A 14,166-nucleotide genomic window follows, 5' to 3' on the forward strand; every position below is an offset into this window, starting at 1 on the left:
AATGTGTGCAAACAGAATGATCTTCCTGGAAAAAAAAATTTCTTAGGAAAGCCAAGCTGTGAGTGCAGGTGACCATGAAAGGAGGCAAATTTCTGAATGTAATTTCTGCAGCTACATTGAAAGCGTTCATCCTTTCCTGTAATATCTCCGGTCTGGCAGGTCAGGCTGCTTGGCTGGATCACTGATTGGAACAGGTCAGCAACTGGCAGTTCAAAATCTGATTTGGCAAGTTTACCCGAGAGTTCGGGAAAACTACTAACTTCAAGCTATTGCAAAGGGCTTATTAAACTCAGGAACTCCCACTCTGCAAATATTCACCAGCCCAATGACACAATCTCATCTCTCATGTGAACTAGGCAGGGACTGGTAGAAAAAACACATCATCCCACTGGCAACCTGTTCTTTCACTTTAAATACTTTTGCCCTTTTACCCCTCTGAACCTCTCCTGCAGACCCTGGCATTCCAGGTGGCTTAAARATAAAGTCCCTTTGCCATCTCTCCAGCCCACCTAGCCTTGTCTTCTGCAGCATTTTTTTCTTCCTTTTTTTCCTGTTGTGGTTTGAGTTTGGAAATACTAATTCAGAATAACACACTTTTTACTTCCTGAGAGGTTTGATTCTGAGTCCTCATCTGATTCCCTTACCTCGAGCCAAATTTGAGCTAAAACTCAAGTCTGATCAACAGTGAAAAGGGTTTCTTGAAAAATGGATAGTCTTTGGAAAATGCCTGAAGGACTTGCAAAAACTGTTTTCCAAAAAGTCATGTTTTATCAGCCAAAAAAAAAAAGCCAAAGAAAAATGTCAACCAACTTCATTTGGCAGACAGCTCTTCTGTGAGTCTGCATGGCAACAATCTGCTGCAGTTYCTGGAGCAAACAGAGCCACATGTACAAAGCTAGTCCAAGGCTGGGTGCCAAATCACAGCACACATCTGATCTTGTGGGATCAGGTGYGTTAGAAGAGCTGCTCAGGTCTGGTAGCAGGGTGTCGCTGGCCACTCTGGGGATGGGTCCTGGGCACATGCTGGGAACTCACGGGTAACATGAAGGTTACACCYAGCTCTATTCTTACCTGTACCAACCAGCTGTCAGCTACTGCAGTTGCCCTTTCCCTTACCCTTCAGCCACACCACAACCTGTTAGCCAGCATTGCTTCCACATAGTAAAGGGCTCCTGCATCTCCTAACACGTTTGRGCTGAACGTCTTCAAATAATTGCAAAATCGGCAGCTTGCTGCATATGCTAAGCCCAACTGTTTCACCTAATGAGGAATGCTAATTAATCTTCGCAGTGTTTGAAACTGCACAAGCAATGCAGTCAGTCCCTGCCGTGAGGCAGGASAAGTTAGGAAACCCTGCTAGGAAATCCTGCTGATCTGCTCTTCAAAGGGGACCAGGCCTTCACGCAAGTTGCCACCACGGACTGAATGCACCTTGCAGAGCTTCAGAAAGCGGCCTTTGCATAGAAACGCTTGCCGCTTCTGCAGGCCGGGTGGGTGCTCAGATGTGTCCCTTGGTGAGGACGTGCAGAACTAGACCCATTTGCAAATTTTGCAAATCCATTCAAGAGACTTATTGTCCTTTGTGCATTCTCATGGAAACCATTTTCATCCTGCACATCATAATGATGCCTCTGTACAGGCATTTTAAATAATTTTAAATAATYGTTATTACAAGAATGTTGTTTATAATACAACAAAATATACTTTTGTTTCAGGTAATGCGAACACTCYCTTTGTTAACGCCAATGAACTTATTCTAACTTTTAAATTCATTTTATGTCTCTATACAGAAGAGAATCAATTCAAAAGGAAGAGCCAAAACACTTTTTATCTAAGATGCATATGYTACTATACTTACATTTGAACTGTTTTCATGCTAATAAAATATAATTTTCTAACAGGAAAAATTTTCCACTAGAAATAATTCAACCAAGTCCAGAGATATTTTCTGAACATTCAGAAGCACATGGGACAGTTTACAATAAAACACTTTGGAAGAAAATCACATCTGTACAGACTGGCAATGGAGTGAGAGCACACCTGGGATGTGTCACACACCGCATCCAGACTGAGATTCCAATTGCAATATTGATGAGAAACAGGGGAAGACCACAGCAAATCCAAAGCTATGCATTTTGGGATTGTTTCCAGGGATCAAGTCAATGGCTCTGAATTTTCAAAACTCAGCACTGCAATGGCTAGATTAATGTGAGATTCAATTCTGCCAACTAGACAGAAAAGGGAATAACATCACTATRTTGCTGAAAATGCAAAAATGGAGACGCCTGGAGGGACAACTCCGTGGAAATCCCTACTCAAAAGGGCAAATCAGAAGTCAGGATGCCTAAAGAACAGGATGGAGGAGACAGCGGAGCAGATTGTAGTACCACTGTCTGAGCAACTAGGAGGTGCTGACCAGCTCCGCTATGAGTCACGCCTTCTCCAGATGACACTGTAAAACTAGCGCCTGGGCATTAGAAGAGTGGTGGTGGTAGTTGCAAGTGAGATGCTCCCTTAATATGTAGATAAACTGGCACAGTAAATGAGGAGAGACAGTAAATTCAGAACTGGCTGAAGGGAAGCATCCCGCATCCAAAGCGCTCGACTCACYATCTGAAGTATGAGAAAATACAAGCTATTGGCAATTGCTGAGAGATCAGACTATGTGTGTATGACTGGGACTTCAGAGCTATGAGAGTAAAGGCTAACAAACACAGAGGCATTTTGGAAAAGAGACAAACCCACTGCCATTGGCCAGGTACTGACCTCTAGTTCCTGTTTATACTTTTTTTTTCTTTTTTCTTATTTCTTTTCTTTTTCTTTTTCTTTTTCTTTTTTTTTTTTTGCATACTTCTAAATCCTCTGACATTTGTTTGCTGCTGGACTGGATACATCTAAACTTTGAGCCAACAATTCCCTTCCAAGAACGACATTCATCCTGCTTGCAGGAGATAAAGACTGACCTTTCTTCTTCCACCAAAGCACTAGCAAGAAATGGACCAAGACATTCAGATATCRGGACAGCAAGAGCCTCAGCACCGGCACGTGGCACTGCCCCTCTTCAGCAAGCTGAGGGACCAAGCCTGGAACAGCCTCTCTGGCAGGGCTTGTGCTCTACTCGCAATCTTGCTCCCACGTAAGCCATTGCTTGAGTGCAGCTCGGGCCACTTATCCCTACAGCGAGTGACACGCTGTCCCCCTAATCTCCAAGAAGGGTGGCAAATAGCTGCTCATCCTGTGGTTGGCCACTAAACCAGGCCATGAACAGCAGCTTCCCCTTTAGACAAAAATTCTTTCTTTAGAGTTTCTCCCAGAAAACAGAGGAGAGAGGGAGGAAAGATAGAGGGAGAGAGAGTAAGAGAAAGTAAGAGGAGGAAAATGACCTCCCTGAGATCTTCTTTCTCTACTCAGAGTGTCCCAGGGGAAAGGACCCCTCTTGCTTTCCAGATCTGTCTTGTTACCTTCTCATCCATCTTGCTACGTATTCTGGGATCATTTCCAAGGGTCAAATAAATGGCTGTGATTTATGCAATATAGGTCAGGACCTATTTAACAGCTTACAAAGAAACTCCCCCCTCCCTGTTCTCCCTCTGGCTCTTGGTGATGAGAAAATAGGTCACAGGCATGCAGTGGGGGGGATTAATCATTTCTTCCAGCAACTGCTGGGAAAATATTTTCAATCCCATTTAATCATAAAGCTTTTTAATTAGTTTGCAATTTTTAATGTATAGTTTATAAGCTCTAGTGCAGGGAGGCAGATTCCTGGAAGGAGAAATCTGTTCCTCGCTCCCCATCTCCCCTGAGTAGCACGGGTGCAGTCTGCAGCCACAGAGAGCTTGGCAGGTCCTGGGAGTGCATACCAACATCAACATGGTCTTCAGGTCCCTCAGCAGCCATGCACTTTCTGTCCCTTGATTTCCTCACATCCCATAAGATGCATACCCTGCCACAACCCTGGCTTGCTGCTCTCTCTGCCCTCTTGGGCAGGTAGGAGGTGGAAGGGGCACTCTGGTGCAACAGGTACTCACCACAGGAGTCCAGCCCAGCTTCTCTTCGGCACAACACACAGCTACAGCGGTTCAGACTGCCACACACAAGTACCGAACTCACCTTTAGTGTAAATGCACTGACTGACAGCATGCCACCAAACCTCAAAGACTAGCCAGTTAGCTCGTGTGGTCCACCTTGGCACAACATGTGCTCTGTGGCATCCCTACCTTTCCCATTCCCCACTAATGGCCCAAAGGTGAAGGRAAAATTTAGGCCCTGGATCTGGACCCTGATTACCTAGCTCCCCCCACGACTKGTCCACCTGCTGCAAGTACTGGACAAGTGAAGGAAGAAGGTCCTCCAGGAGGACCAAGAGACTTCCATTCTCTTTCACACATACTTGCRATACCTAAGCAGCCAACATCGTCATCACACCCATTGCTGGGCTCTGAAGGGATAACAGGCACTGCCACCCACAGGGACAACTGCAACAAGAAAAGCAACGTCTTCATGCAAAGCTTTGCACCACCTTCTCCCTTATGGGCCCCTTACGGACTCTGCTGAGGTCCTGTAGTACCTTCTCATAGTATTGCAGCTCGTAATCCAGGATGACGCCGTTGGGTTGGTCCGGCTGAGACCATGAGAGGGTAATGCTGTCCACGGTGCGACTGACCTGATGCATGATGGAAACAGCAGAAGGAGCTGGAAGAGAGAGASAGARAGAGASAGAGWGGTCTCAGTCAGATGCTTGCACAGGCAGGACCTGCATCCTGTGGCTGGGGACAGGAGGGTGGATATTACTGCTACATGGCGCTACTGAATTCACTTCCAGCACTGGCAAAGCCGTCCGGGGGTTAGGAGATTCTGCTTTTTGCTGTTTGGAGAAAGCAGTTAGGGGATAACAAAACATTTCTACTGTTCACCAAGGGTTTGTAATTAGGAACAATGWAGGGCAACATCTCTGGCAGGAAAGCTGAAAAGAGATCATTCCTCTCCCAGGCGAAATGAGCCCAGGGTTGGAGCAAACGCAGCCTTGTTGCTCTGGAAAAGTGCTACCGGCCTAGCAATACACAGTCCTCCCTGCTCGCCATAGGGAAGTAGGAGGTTTGGTACTCCAGCGTTTGCATAAAGAAGCCGTGTAAGGCACAGACAGATAGGAAGCAAGCAGCTCCTCCGCCTTGGTGTGCTGGGTCTGCAAGTTGTGCATGCCAATCAAGGGAGGTGCATTCAGCAGCCTGAGCAGGCAACATAAACCTGACCTGACATGCTGACAATGGTGAGTCCTCCGCCTTGTCGGTGTCCCCTGGAAGTAAYGTATCCCCCCAGATGCCACTTGTTCCACCAAGCACAATGGGACCTTCCAGCAGCTCCTCAGACAACCCTGCCAGCTGCCCACCCCCTGCACTGCCCTGGGTTATCCACAGGCTTGACACGCGGCCAGGTAGGAACACGGCAGCCCTAGCTGGTGCTACGCTGCGGGAAAGCTGTCCTCCAGGGACCTGTGCCAACAAGCAGATGGGGCAGGGGGCTCACAGCACGGAGCTGCCACCTCTCTAAGAAACCCTGAGCGAGCCTGATTCTGCTTGCTCTGGACCTGGCGAAGCTGCATGAGCACCCTGGTCTAGTTTTAATCTTGTCAGCTCAGGTGTTGATAGCAAAGATGCCACAGCAATGCAGGCGTTCACCTCAAGCCCTCCACCCTTGCACGAGGGGCTGACACACACACACGCCCCTGCTGCCTCCTCCTCGCTGGGGCTGAGACTGGCAAGATGAGCGTGCCTCCTTGCCTACCCCACACCCAGGCAGCTGACGGCACTGCTGACACGGCCTCCACTAATGTCAGTCTGGAGGCCACCTCAAATCTCAGTCGGTGTCAGTCTGGCCTTGGTGACCTCAACCTGTTTCAATTCAGCGTGGGAGAGGCTAACCCCAGCATAGAGTTAGCCCAGGAGAGCCTGCCAGAACCGACTCACTGCATCGGCAGCTTCAGGGCGGAGGGGAACCCTCAGGAGGTGGGAGAGAGGTGGAGAGCAGCAGTGAGAAAGCTTCCCCATCACTCTCATCACGGGCCTGGTTACAGATGGATGCAGAAAGGCTTACACTCAGAAGAGCTTTTACCAGGTCCAATCCTTTCAATATTTCATGGAAGAACAACTCATTTGACAGCTCTGAGAAGCAGTTTGGAGGAGCGGCACACAAAGTAAAGCACCTCTCACCCATCACCAGTCCAGTTCCCCTTGGCATCATGAACAGTGGCAGAAACCATACCAGCTGAGGACTTGCCACAGGGCATTTCTCAGATTGCACTGCTTCAACCAACTTGGCTGTAGCATGTCCAGCACAGCACTGTAAAGAATTACAGCTGAGCAACCCTTGTCAAAACATACCACCAGASTACATTTTCCTGATCCACTGACTTTATCTCTTCACTTATTTACCAATTTGCTGGATTCAGTCAACCAGACCAGTGTAGCTCCTCGGAGGTGTACTACCTGTGGGTCAAGGGGATTAGGGGCCAGGTGTGGGAACAGCAAGGGCACCACAAAAACCTGCCATCATGCTGCTGCACCATTTCATTTCACCCGCCCCGGTTTCCCCAGTCATGAAGCAAGGTAAAATATGTGTCAGTCTCAGCAAGGTAATGGAGATCACTGGGTATGACCAGCCTTTCTTAAAACTGAACGAGGGCAAAGAACAGATACCATGCCGAGGTCTTCATGCACTGTTACTCAAGCATCCYCTCATCCCAAACTCAAATCCTCCCATCTATTTCCAGTCAAGCCAAGTCTTTTGAGACACAGTCTTGTTGCTCACCGTCTGAAACTCTGTATCATCTTGGATCTTCCCTAGCTCTACGGCATACAGTAAAGCTTCCTTCTCTCCTCATTGCCCCAATCCTATAGCCCCAGAGTCCATATTCGCAAACTTCTGGGATGAGTTTCTCATGCTGATGTTAAGACAAAACACTGTTAACTTTTCTAGTTCTTGTCAGTTGTTGTCAGAGATGTTTCCTCATAGAATTGTAGAACCATAGAATCAGTAAGGTTGGAAGGGACCTCTGGAGATCATCARCACAGACTTCACAGGACACCTGTAACTCCCAACAAAAACATTTCTCCCTCTGTGGAAAAAAGCCTGGGAATGAAGATGAGACCAAGCTCCAGACTGCCCTACAGCAGAGAAGCATGAGAAAAAGGTTGGGACTGGCCCRAGATAGGTACAGAGTCTGTGGGTTCTCTGGCACAGCTGAACTGTATGTATCCTGGGAACTGATCCTACAGTCATCTAGACTATGCACATCTAGATCTGTCCCATGACACAGCTGGGATGTGGCCCCATCCCATGATTTAAATACAGGCTCAGTGGCTGACCTTGCAATTGCTCACCGAAAGCCCTGGAGAAGCTCCTTGGCTGCAGGTCCCTCTGGGGAAGAGTGAGGTTCCTGGGAAGTTCCTCTCTTACTCATGTGCTCTGCATGCCAACCTGAGAGTGTGTGGCTTCTGCAATGTCTCTCCTGCTTCTCCAGGCCACATCAAGCAAGTTCAAAAAGATAACAGCTACRGCCCTTTAAGTGTGAGTCATTTGTGAGCAGCCACGACCAAGGCTGCTTTGGTGAGCCTGCCCTCGTACAGCTCAAGTACAGCTCTTACTAATAGCGCCCAGTACACCGGAACACTAYAAAACATGGTCTTCATCACAGGTCAGTGAAATAGTTTGCAGAGAAAGAGGAATTAGGAGATATGCTAGAACTGAGTATCTGATTTTTAAGGCAATTTAGTGGAGTTAGCCAGACCTCAGAGTGACTTTCTAAAGTCTAGTCACTGSGAAAAGCTTTTGGCCAGATAATTGTACGAATGCTCAGACAGATGGTATCCGGCAGCTTTCATCCCCTGGAACAGAGTGGTTTCTTCAGAGTCAGCTGGAAAGTTGCATGATGAATTGTGAGTTTCTGACTCTTCACTGCTTCCAAGTTGCGAAGGCCCTGATTGCGATTCTCTGCTCTGCCGCTCAGTCCATGCATAAATACACATTATCCCTCTGCACTGCCACTTTCTACCTGGAAAATGAGGATAGCCATCATGTCTGGTTTTCACTCCCTGCCTGTCTTATCTAATTTAACTGAGAACTTTCAGGGATGGAGACTGTGCTTAGGAGCTTGGTCCCTCAGCAGTATTTAATGCATGTAATACAATAGTTATAAAGGAAGGAGATGAAAACAGAAGTTAATTCAGTTAAGGGGAACATAAAGAACATCCAAACTGGGTTAGTGGTACCTGGTGACACGCTTATCGCAAGGTCTGCTCCAGCTCTGACAAAAGCATCAGCGACCTTTGTGCACCAGTTTAAACTGTGATGTAGAAAGAGCTTTTCTGCCATGGGACACCGTGGAGTGACAAACACAACAGGAAAAAAAAAACTGCAAGAGATTTACACCTTGTGACACATGATGAACTCAGCTGAGCAAAGACTTCCTGATGGCAGAAATCTCAAAATATTTAAGCTCRCTTCCCTGAACTGTTGTTTCTGAATAAACTATACGCAGGGTTCCCTCCACTGGGTTTCTAAGTATTTCAAAGCAAAGACACAACAAACTGGAAAAAAGGAGCAAAAAAAGAGTCTCTGTTCTGTCAGGCTGCTTTGAGCCAAGATCTTTGCAGCACCTCCCGGAGCACAGCCTGGCTGCTAAAACCCAAAGGTTCCCTGGCAGCATTTAACCCAGCCCTGTGGGATCGGTCACCTTGTTCCACAAACAGTGACTCCTCTTTGTTCCCTTGCGACAAAAGAAAGAGATTTAGTGATCGCTTCCAGGTGCAGGCTTTGCCCAGCACCAAYGACACTCCCTTAGCGGCTGTTTTGCTTGGTTCCCCCTTCTTCAGTGAGGGTGTTTTGAGTTACTACGCATGGGGAAAAGGGATCTTGGAGAAGGGACCTGCGCCATGGCRCACAAAGCGGGTCGGATTTGGAGCATCCCAGCCCTCAGTGCTGCTACTGCTTTTGATGTCACCCACGTGAATGCATACACAGATGGTGTCCTGATGGCATCTCCAGGTGTGCGCATGTAGGATTCAAAAACTGAACAGCGCTTCATTTCCACAGCGGAGGGAAATTTCCTTTCCTTGACTGAAACCCTTGAACCTCACATCACTTGGAGGTAAAATGAATCATTCCAGTCCTTGAAAGGCCCAGATTTTTTCAAATCCTCTTGTCCATCTGGTACTGCCTCAGATTCTTTGGATAACTCTTAGTGGAGTCCTGTGGCTTCTCCAAATTGCTGGAGGCATAAACCAAGCCAAAACCACTGCTGGAGTGTAAAATACGCTTAATGAAAATCCACTGGCATAAAAAGGTAGGTGACCTGTCCCCTGCTGAAACAAAACCTTCATAATGCAGGCAGGAATGATGATGACYGTCTGCCACATTACAGCCTCTCTGGGGCAGAAGCCTGGGTGAAATGCTAGGAATACTTCCACAGGTTTGACGCCAACAAGCACAGCCAGCCCCCGTCTTGGCTGGGGCTTAGGGCTTCTGCAGTTTACCTTAATCCAACAGGCTGAAAACTGGAGCTGAGCAGACTTCACTGGCTTGGGAGCAGCTCTGTCAAAGACGGTGGATAAATCTCCAAAGGTGTGGTGTTGACATCTTTTCTTGCCCAGCTTTTCCRTGGCCTACAAAGCCCCTCACAGAGAGCGCGGACCTGTCTCAGCCGACAACTGGAAACATGTGAGAAGGATGGGGCTCAAGATGTACCCCATTCTCAAGCCTCGATGGAGCAAAGCAGTGCACCCATAACCTCTCCAAAGAGGAGAGAAGTAGAACTGCTGGGCTTTGCCAAAACCGTAACTACAGCTAAAACACCAGTGTCCTCAGAAACTACAYCGCCTCCATGCTACAAGGTCGCCATGCCCAGAGCATTGAAAAAATCCTCTTGCTATCCCAYGGTGAAGGCTCTCTCAGAGCTGAGACATCTAAACTATCTTTTCTTCACTGCTTTGTGCCTCTCTTCTCCTAGACCCCTGGCTGGATATCTCAGGGACTGAGGTGAAGTTCTTGGTTTTGGTAAAAGGACCTGAMCCAGCTTCATTGTCACCAGCAGGCAGAACTGCAGCCTGAAGAGCAGCCCAAAGAGCTCTCAAACGCTGCTGCACAGCAGACAAGCGTGGCTGCACCGGTGTAACATCCAGTGGGGCCGGAGCTGAAAGCCACACCTTGATTTGACAAGAGAAATACCAGAGCTGCAAGGTTGTTCAGCCTGCTGAGTATTTAACCACCGCATATACGGAGGGCGATGATTCACTCACACACACAAGTTTAAAGTCTTGCCAGCATCAAGGTGGGTCTGAAAGACATCCTGAATGAGTGCTCTGATCTAACCAAAGAATAACAGGAAAGGAGAGGCCTCTACTTTTGTTCTGTCTGTGTTTTGTACTATAGTCATGCTGCTGACGAAGCCTGCCAGTGAGACAGACCTGAATTAGGCATCATGATGCTTCGGTCTGTCTCAGGACAGTGCTTCTGGCCTAAGCTAATCAGCTTAGTCTAGGTGCCTAATTTATGCTGAAGCTCCAGGAACCTTAAACTGGGGAAACAGATGAACGTAGAGGCTTGAGAGCCTCCACACTTAGTACAGAGTGGAGCTGTGGAGGCTGAAATGTGAGACACAACATCTGTTTGTAGATSGAGCCCTTTGCTTTCTCTATGCTTTTCAACTCCTCTCAGTTCCCAGTAGCACTGCAGCTCAGCAGCACTGGTGGGATGAGACCACCGAAGTCTCCAGTCCAAACTGCTCAGAGCAAGATTATCTCCAACACCAGACCAGGCAGCTTTRGCTTTGTTTAGGCAGGTCTTTGAAATGTGCCAGGATGGGGTTTCCCTGGCTAAGAGTCTCTCTACATCGGTATCTGTTAGTCTTCATTGACTGGTCCCATTCCCATTCCAGAAATAAAAAAGAAGAATTTTTGCTTATAAAAAAACAATCCTGCTCTGTCACATTACTGTAAAACAGCTCCTTCCTTGTCCTGTCTCCCAATGACTCTAGTCAAGGTGCATTCAACTTCTTAAAAAACATTAAAATACTAAATACTACTCCAAAAATGTCGGTCTGGTCCCTGACTATGGAACTCAGGTTCTTCCAATGTTTGCTTATGATCCGCAACAGAGATGCACTACCCTCAGGCACCACAGCAAAGCCTCCCCGTTCTGCAGTCCTGCATCTGGAGTCCATAACAGTGCTGGGCAGAGGAAGCTGAGATGAGGACTTGGCTCTGTTTCCAGACCTGGAATTACTGCTGAAGGATGTGTGAACTGAAAAAAACATTTCCGTGTCAGTCCCCTGAGGATGCRTGAATGGGGTAGAGCCTGCTTGGTACCAGGTATTTCCAGATAACTAAGAAATGATGGTTTGCTGAGGAAAGGGATTCTTGTTTAATGTATAATATTATAATGTCCCTCCACAAGAGATTTTCGGTACTTTAATTAAGAATTTACTTAACCTGAGGTATGCACAAAGTTCTATGTTGGTACCATTGCTCAGTCTTCAGCTTGCTATGGCTGGTATTTGACTTTCGTATCTAATAGTTACTTCTTTTTGGTCTACCAGCTGTAAATGACAAAAACACTAAGAAAAAGGGAAGAAAACAAAAAAGGAAAGAAATCTGAGTTTTCTGAGAAATAGGTACATGTTAAGTAAGTGTAGCAATATCCCCCAAAGGTCATGCTGACTGCAAAACCCAAGGCAACTTGATGAGAGACAGCTCAAGAACATGTTGATTTTGCAGCAAATTGCAAAAAAATACCGTAACACCCAGGTCTGAACATCTGCACAAGGCTGGCCCCAGAACTGCCAGATGCAATCTGTCCCCCCATTTTGCAGCTAGCTCCCTACCTCCTTCACGTGCCAGGCCTGCAGGACTCAGCCTTTCACTCCTTGCCTGTCAGTGGGTCAGGGCTGTTGAGGTCCCGGTATAATCAAAGGGTCTCCATTCCTTTTCTGGCTTAGCTGGAAGAGTCAGGTTACAGGCAGCAAAACCCCTATCTCTGATCACTTTAATACCACTAACCCATGTCATGTCAGACAGAGTCAACATTTGCTCTGGAAAACAGTCATGACAAAGACAGAGCAAAGCCAACCCAGCCCATGGCCTCTCCTCAGGAACATTTTGAAATTATCCAGGGGGAAGAAAAAAAAAAAAAAAAAAAAAAGAGGTGAACAGCTGGGAGTTTTCCAGCATCTCCTCAGAGCCTTTCTGACAGATCTTGGTCCCTGGAGTGTCAGGTTACCGGGCTGGGAACTGCTTTTATTATAAGAGGGTCAGCAGGGAATTCTGGCATTTTCAATTACCCACATGCAGAAGCGGCTGTGATCTGGGGTCAGGATTAACTGCATGACCTCCGGCTGAAGACAGAGCGGCAGGGAAATGCACCGTGATGCTGCAAGGCACCAGCRAGTCCAGAGGCCAAGGGACAGGGCAGCAAGTGGGTAGACACTGGGGAGACGGTTACTGATGGAGCGTGGGGCAGTGGATGTCTGAGCTCCTGCAACCTCATTGCAAAACTAGCAGAAAGAGATCCATGGAAAACCTCTGCGCGAGGTGGGCCAGCAATGTGGCCCCCTGTCCCCCAGTGTATTTCTCCAGGCATTCAGCTTTACTGGGTGATCCATGTAGCTCCAACAAAGCTGATAAACCTACACACGCGGGGATGGGTTCCCCATCAGCATCAGAGCAGTACATTCCTCAGCACAGCACCCCAAAGATCTGGGAGCACTATTTATGTTTCAAGCCCTGGATGACATGAGAAACTTATTCTGCTGAGACTAAAGGGTGATTTTTGTGCAATGGTGAGGCAGGTGCTGTAGTCAGATTTGGCTCAAAGGCTTCCCAGACCCTGAAATCACAGGGCCTGGTGACATCTAGGCTGGGATCCAGGCTCTGGCAGTGTCCCAAAACCAGTGATTCAAATGACCGAAGCACACAATGTCTCTGTGCAAGGCTGCACACAGGTAAAATACTCGTGCCTGCAGGGCTTGGGTGAAGTCYGAAGGATAATCTGTCAGGGATCAGCGTAAAAGCCAGCCCCAGTCTCTGTCCTTCTGGGGTGTATGGCTGAAATACCCAGAAGGTATTTCCTTCTGGGTACCCAGAAGCAGACCTAGGTCAGATTTCCTTTGCTTCTTCTAATTCTGCTCCCTTCTGAAAGTTTCAAGGACCCCTGTTTCTTAGACATAGGAGTGAAAAGCCGGGACAAATCACTCTGCTCCATTCCCAAGTGCCTTGCCCCAGTGCTCACTCCAGGGACCTCTAATCCAAATAGATCCTAATCGCTTGCCCTGAGATGCTCCAGACCCACAAGGCTCCCAGCAGGTGACTGGTTTCTTACAGTCACTATGCTATGGTCCAGCCATCCCCTGCTCAGGTCCCATTGCTGATCTCAAGGCCCCAGTGCTTCATGCTCCCAGACTCCAAATACATGCAGGTGTCCAGTTTAAAACTAACCTCTTTGGTTTAAAACCTTCTCCATGTTCCTCTTCTCCAGGTAAAGCCACAAACTTTCAGCGGTTTTACCAGCTCAGGTTTCCACGTTGCCTTTTCTGGGTGCCCCCTTGAGCCCTCCTGCTTAGCACATGGATTTTATTGTTTGAGGATCCACTTTCCCTTCATTGTGTCCTAAATTTCTCAGGCTGGACTTCCTGGAGGCCGTGCCACAGACCTCCAGAGTGCCACTCTCTAGAGATCCACATTAAAATGTCCTGTGTAGCTATTACTGCTACTGGGTGCTTGCCRGCATCTGACAACATCAACACTACTGGCTTCAAAGCAGCTCCAAGAGAGGAGAGAGAAGATAACATGCTTCAGGATGCTCCAAAGGGCAGGGAAATTTTGCCYGAAATTCCCGCTCCAAAGAAAATAGAATAGATTTCAATTTGGGATGCTTTCCTCCAAGATGAGCACTGAAAGCACCATGATGAAGAATACTTTGATGAGGAAGGGAAGCTTTTTCTGATCTGGCATTGGTGACAGTCTGGCTGTGTGTGAGGTTGGACTAGAGACCTCCAGAGGCCTGTCCCCCAGCMCTTCTGCGTTTGCGATTCTCTGCTGTTGAAAGTGCTCAGTATTGCATGGACTATTAAAACGTTCATCCACTCCACCTCTGTGCCACTCTCCCTCCCCTGTGATGGCA

The 14,166-nt window shown here is 47.7% G+C and overlaps 1 protein-coding gene across 4 annotated transcripts in view; it reads right to left on the reverse strand.

The window, feature by feature from the left end:
- Positions 1 to 14,166, reverse strand: part of EPHB2 (EPH receptor B2) — an 86,874-nt gene that overhangs the window by 18,608 nt on the left and 54,100 nt on the right. For all 4 annotated transcript variants that reach the window (XM_085305173.1, XM_085305171.1, XM_085305172.1 and 1 more), the window contains exon 5: positions 4,568 to 4,692. In XM_085305173.1, the coding sequence (XP_085161299.1) occupies positions 4,568 to 4,692 (125 nt within the window). The remainder of the gene's footprint in view (positions 1 to 4,567; positions 4,693 to 14,166) is intronic.

Source organism: Rhea americana, unplaced genomic scaffold (assembly GCF_003343005.1).
Source record: "Rhea americana isolate MKP2758 unplaced genomic scaffold, rheAme1 scaffold_217, whole genome shotgun sequence".
Taxonomy (NCBI): Eukaryota; Metazoa; Chordata; class Aves; order Rheiformes; family Rheidae; genus Rhea; species Rhea americana.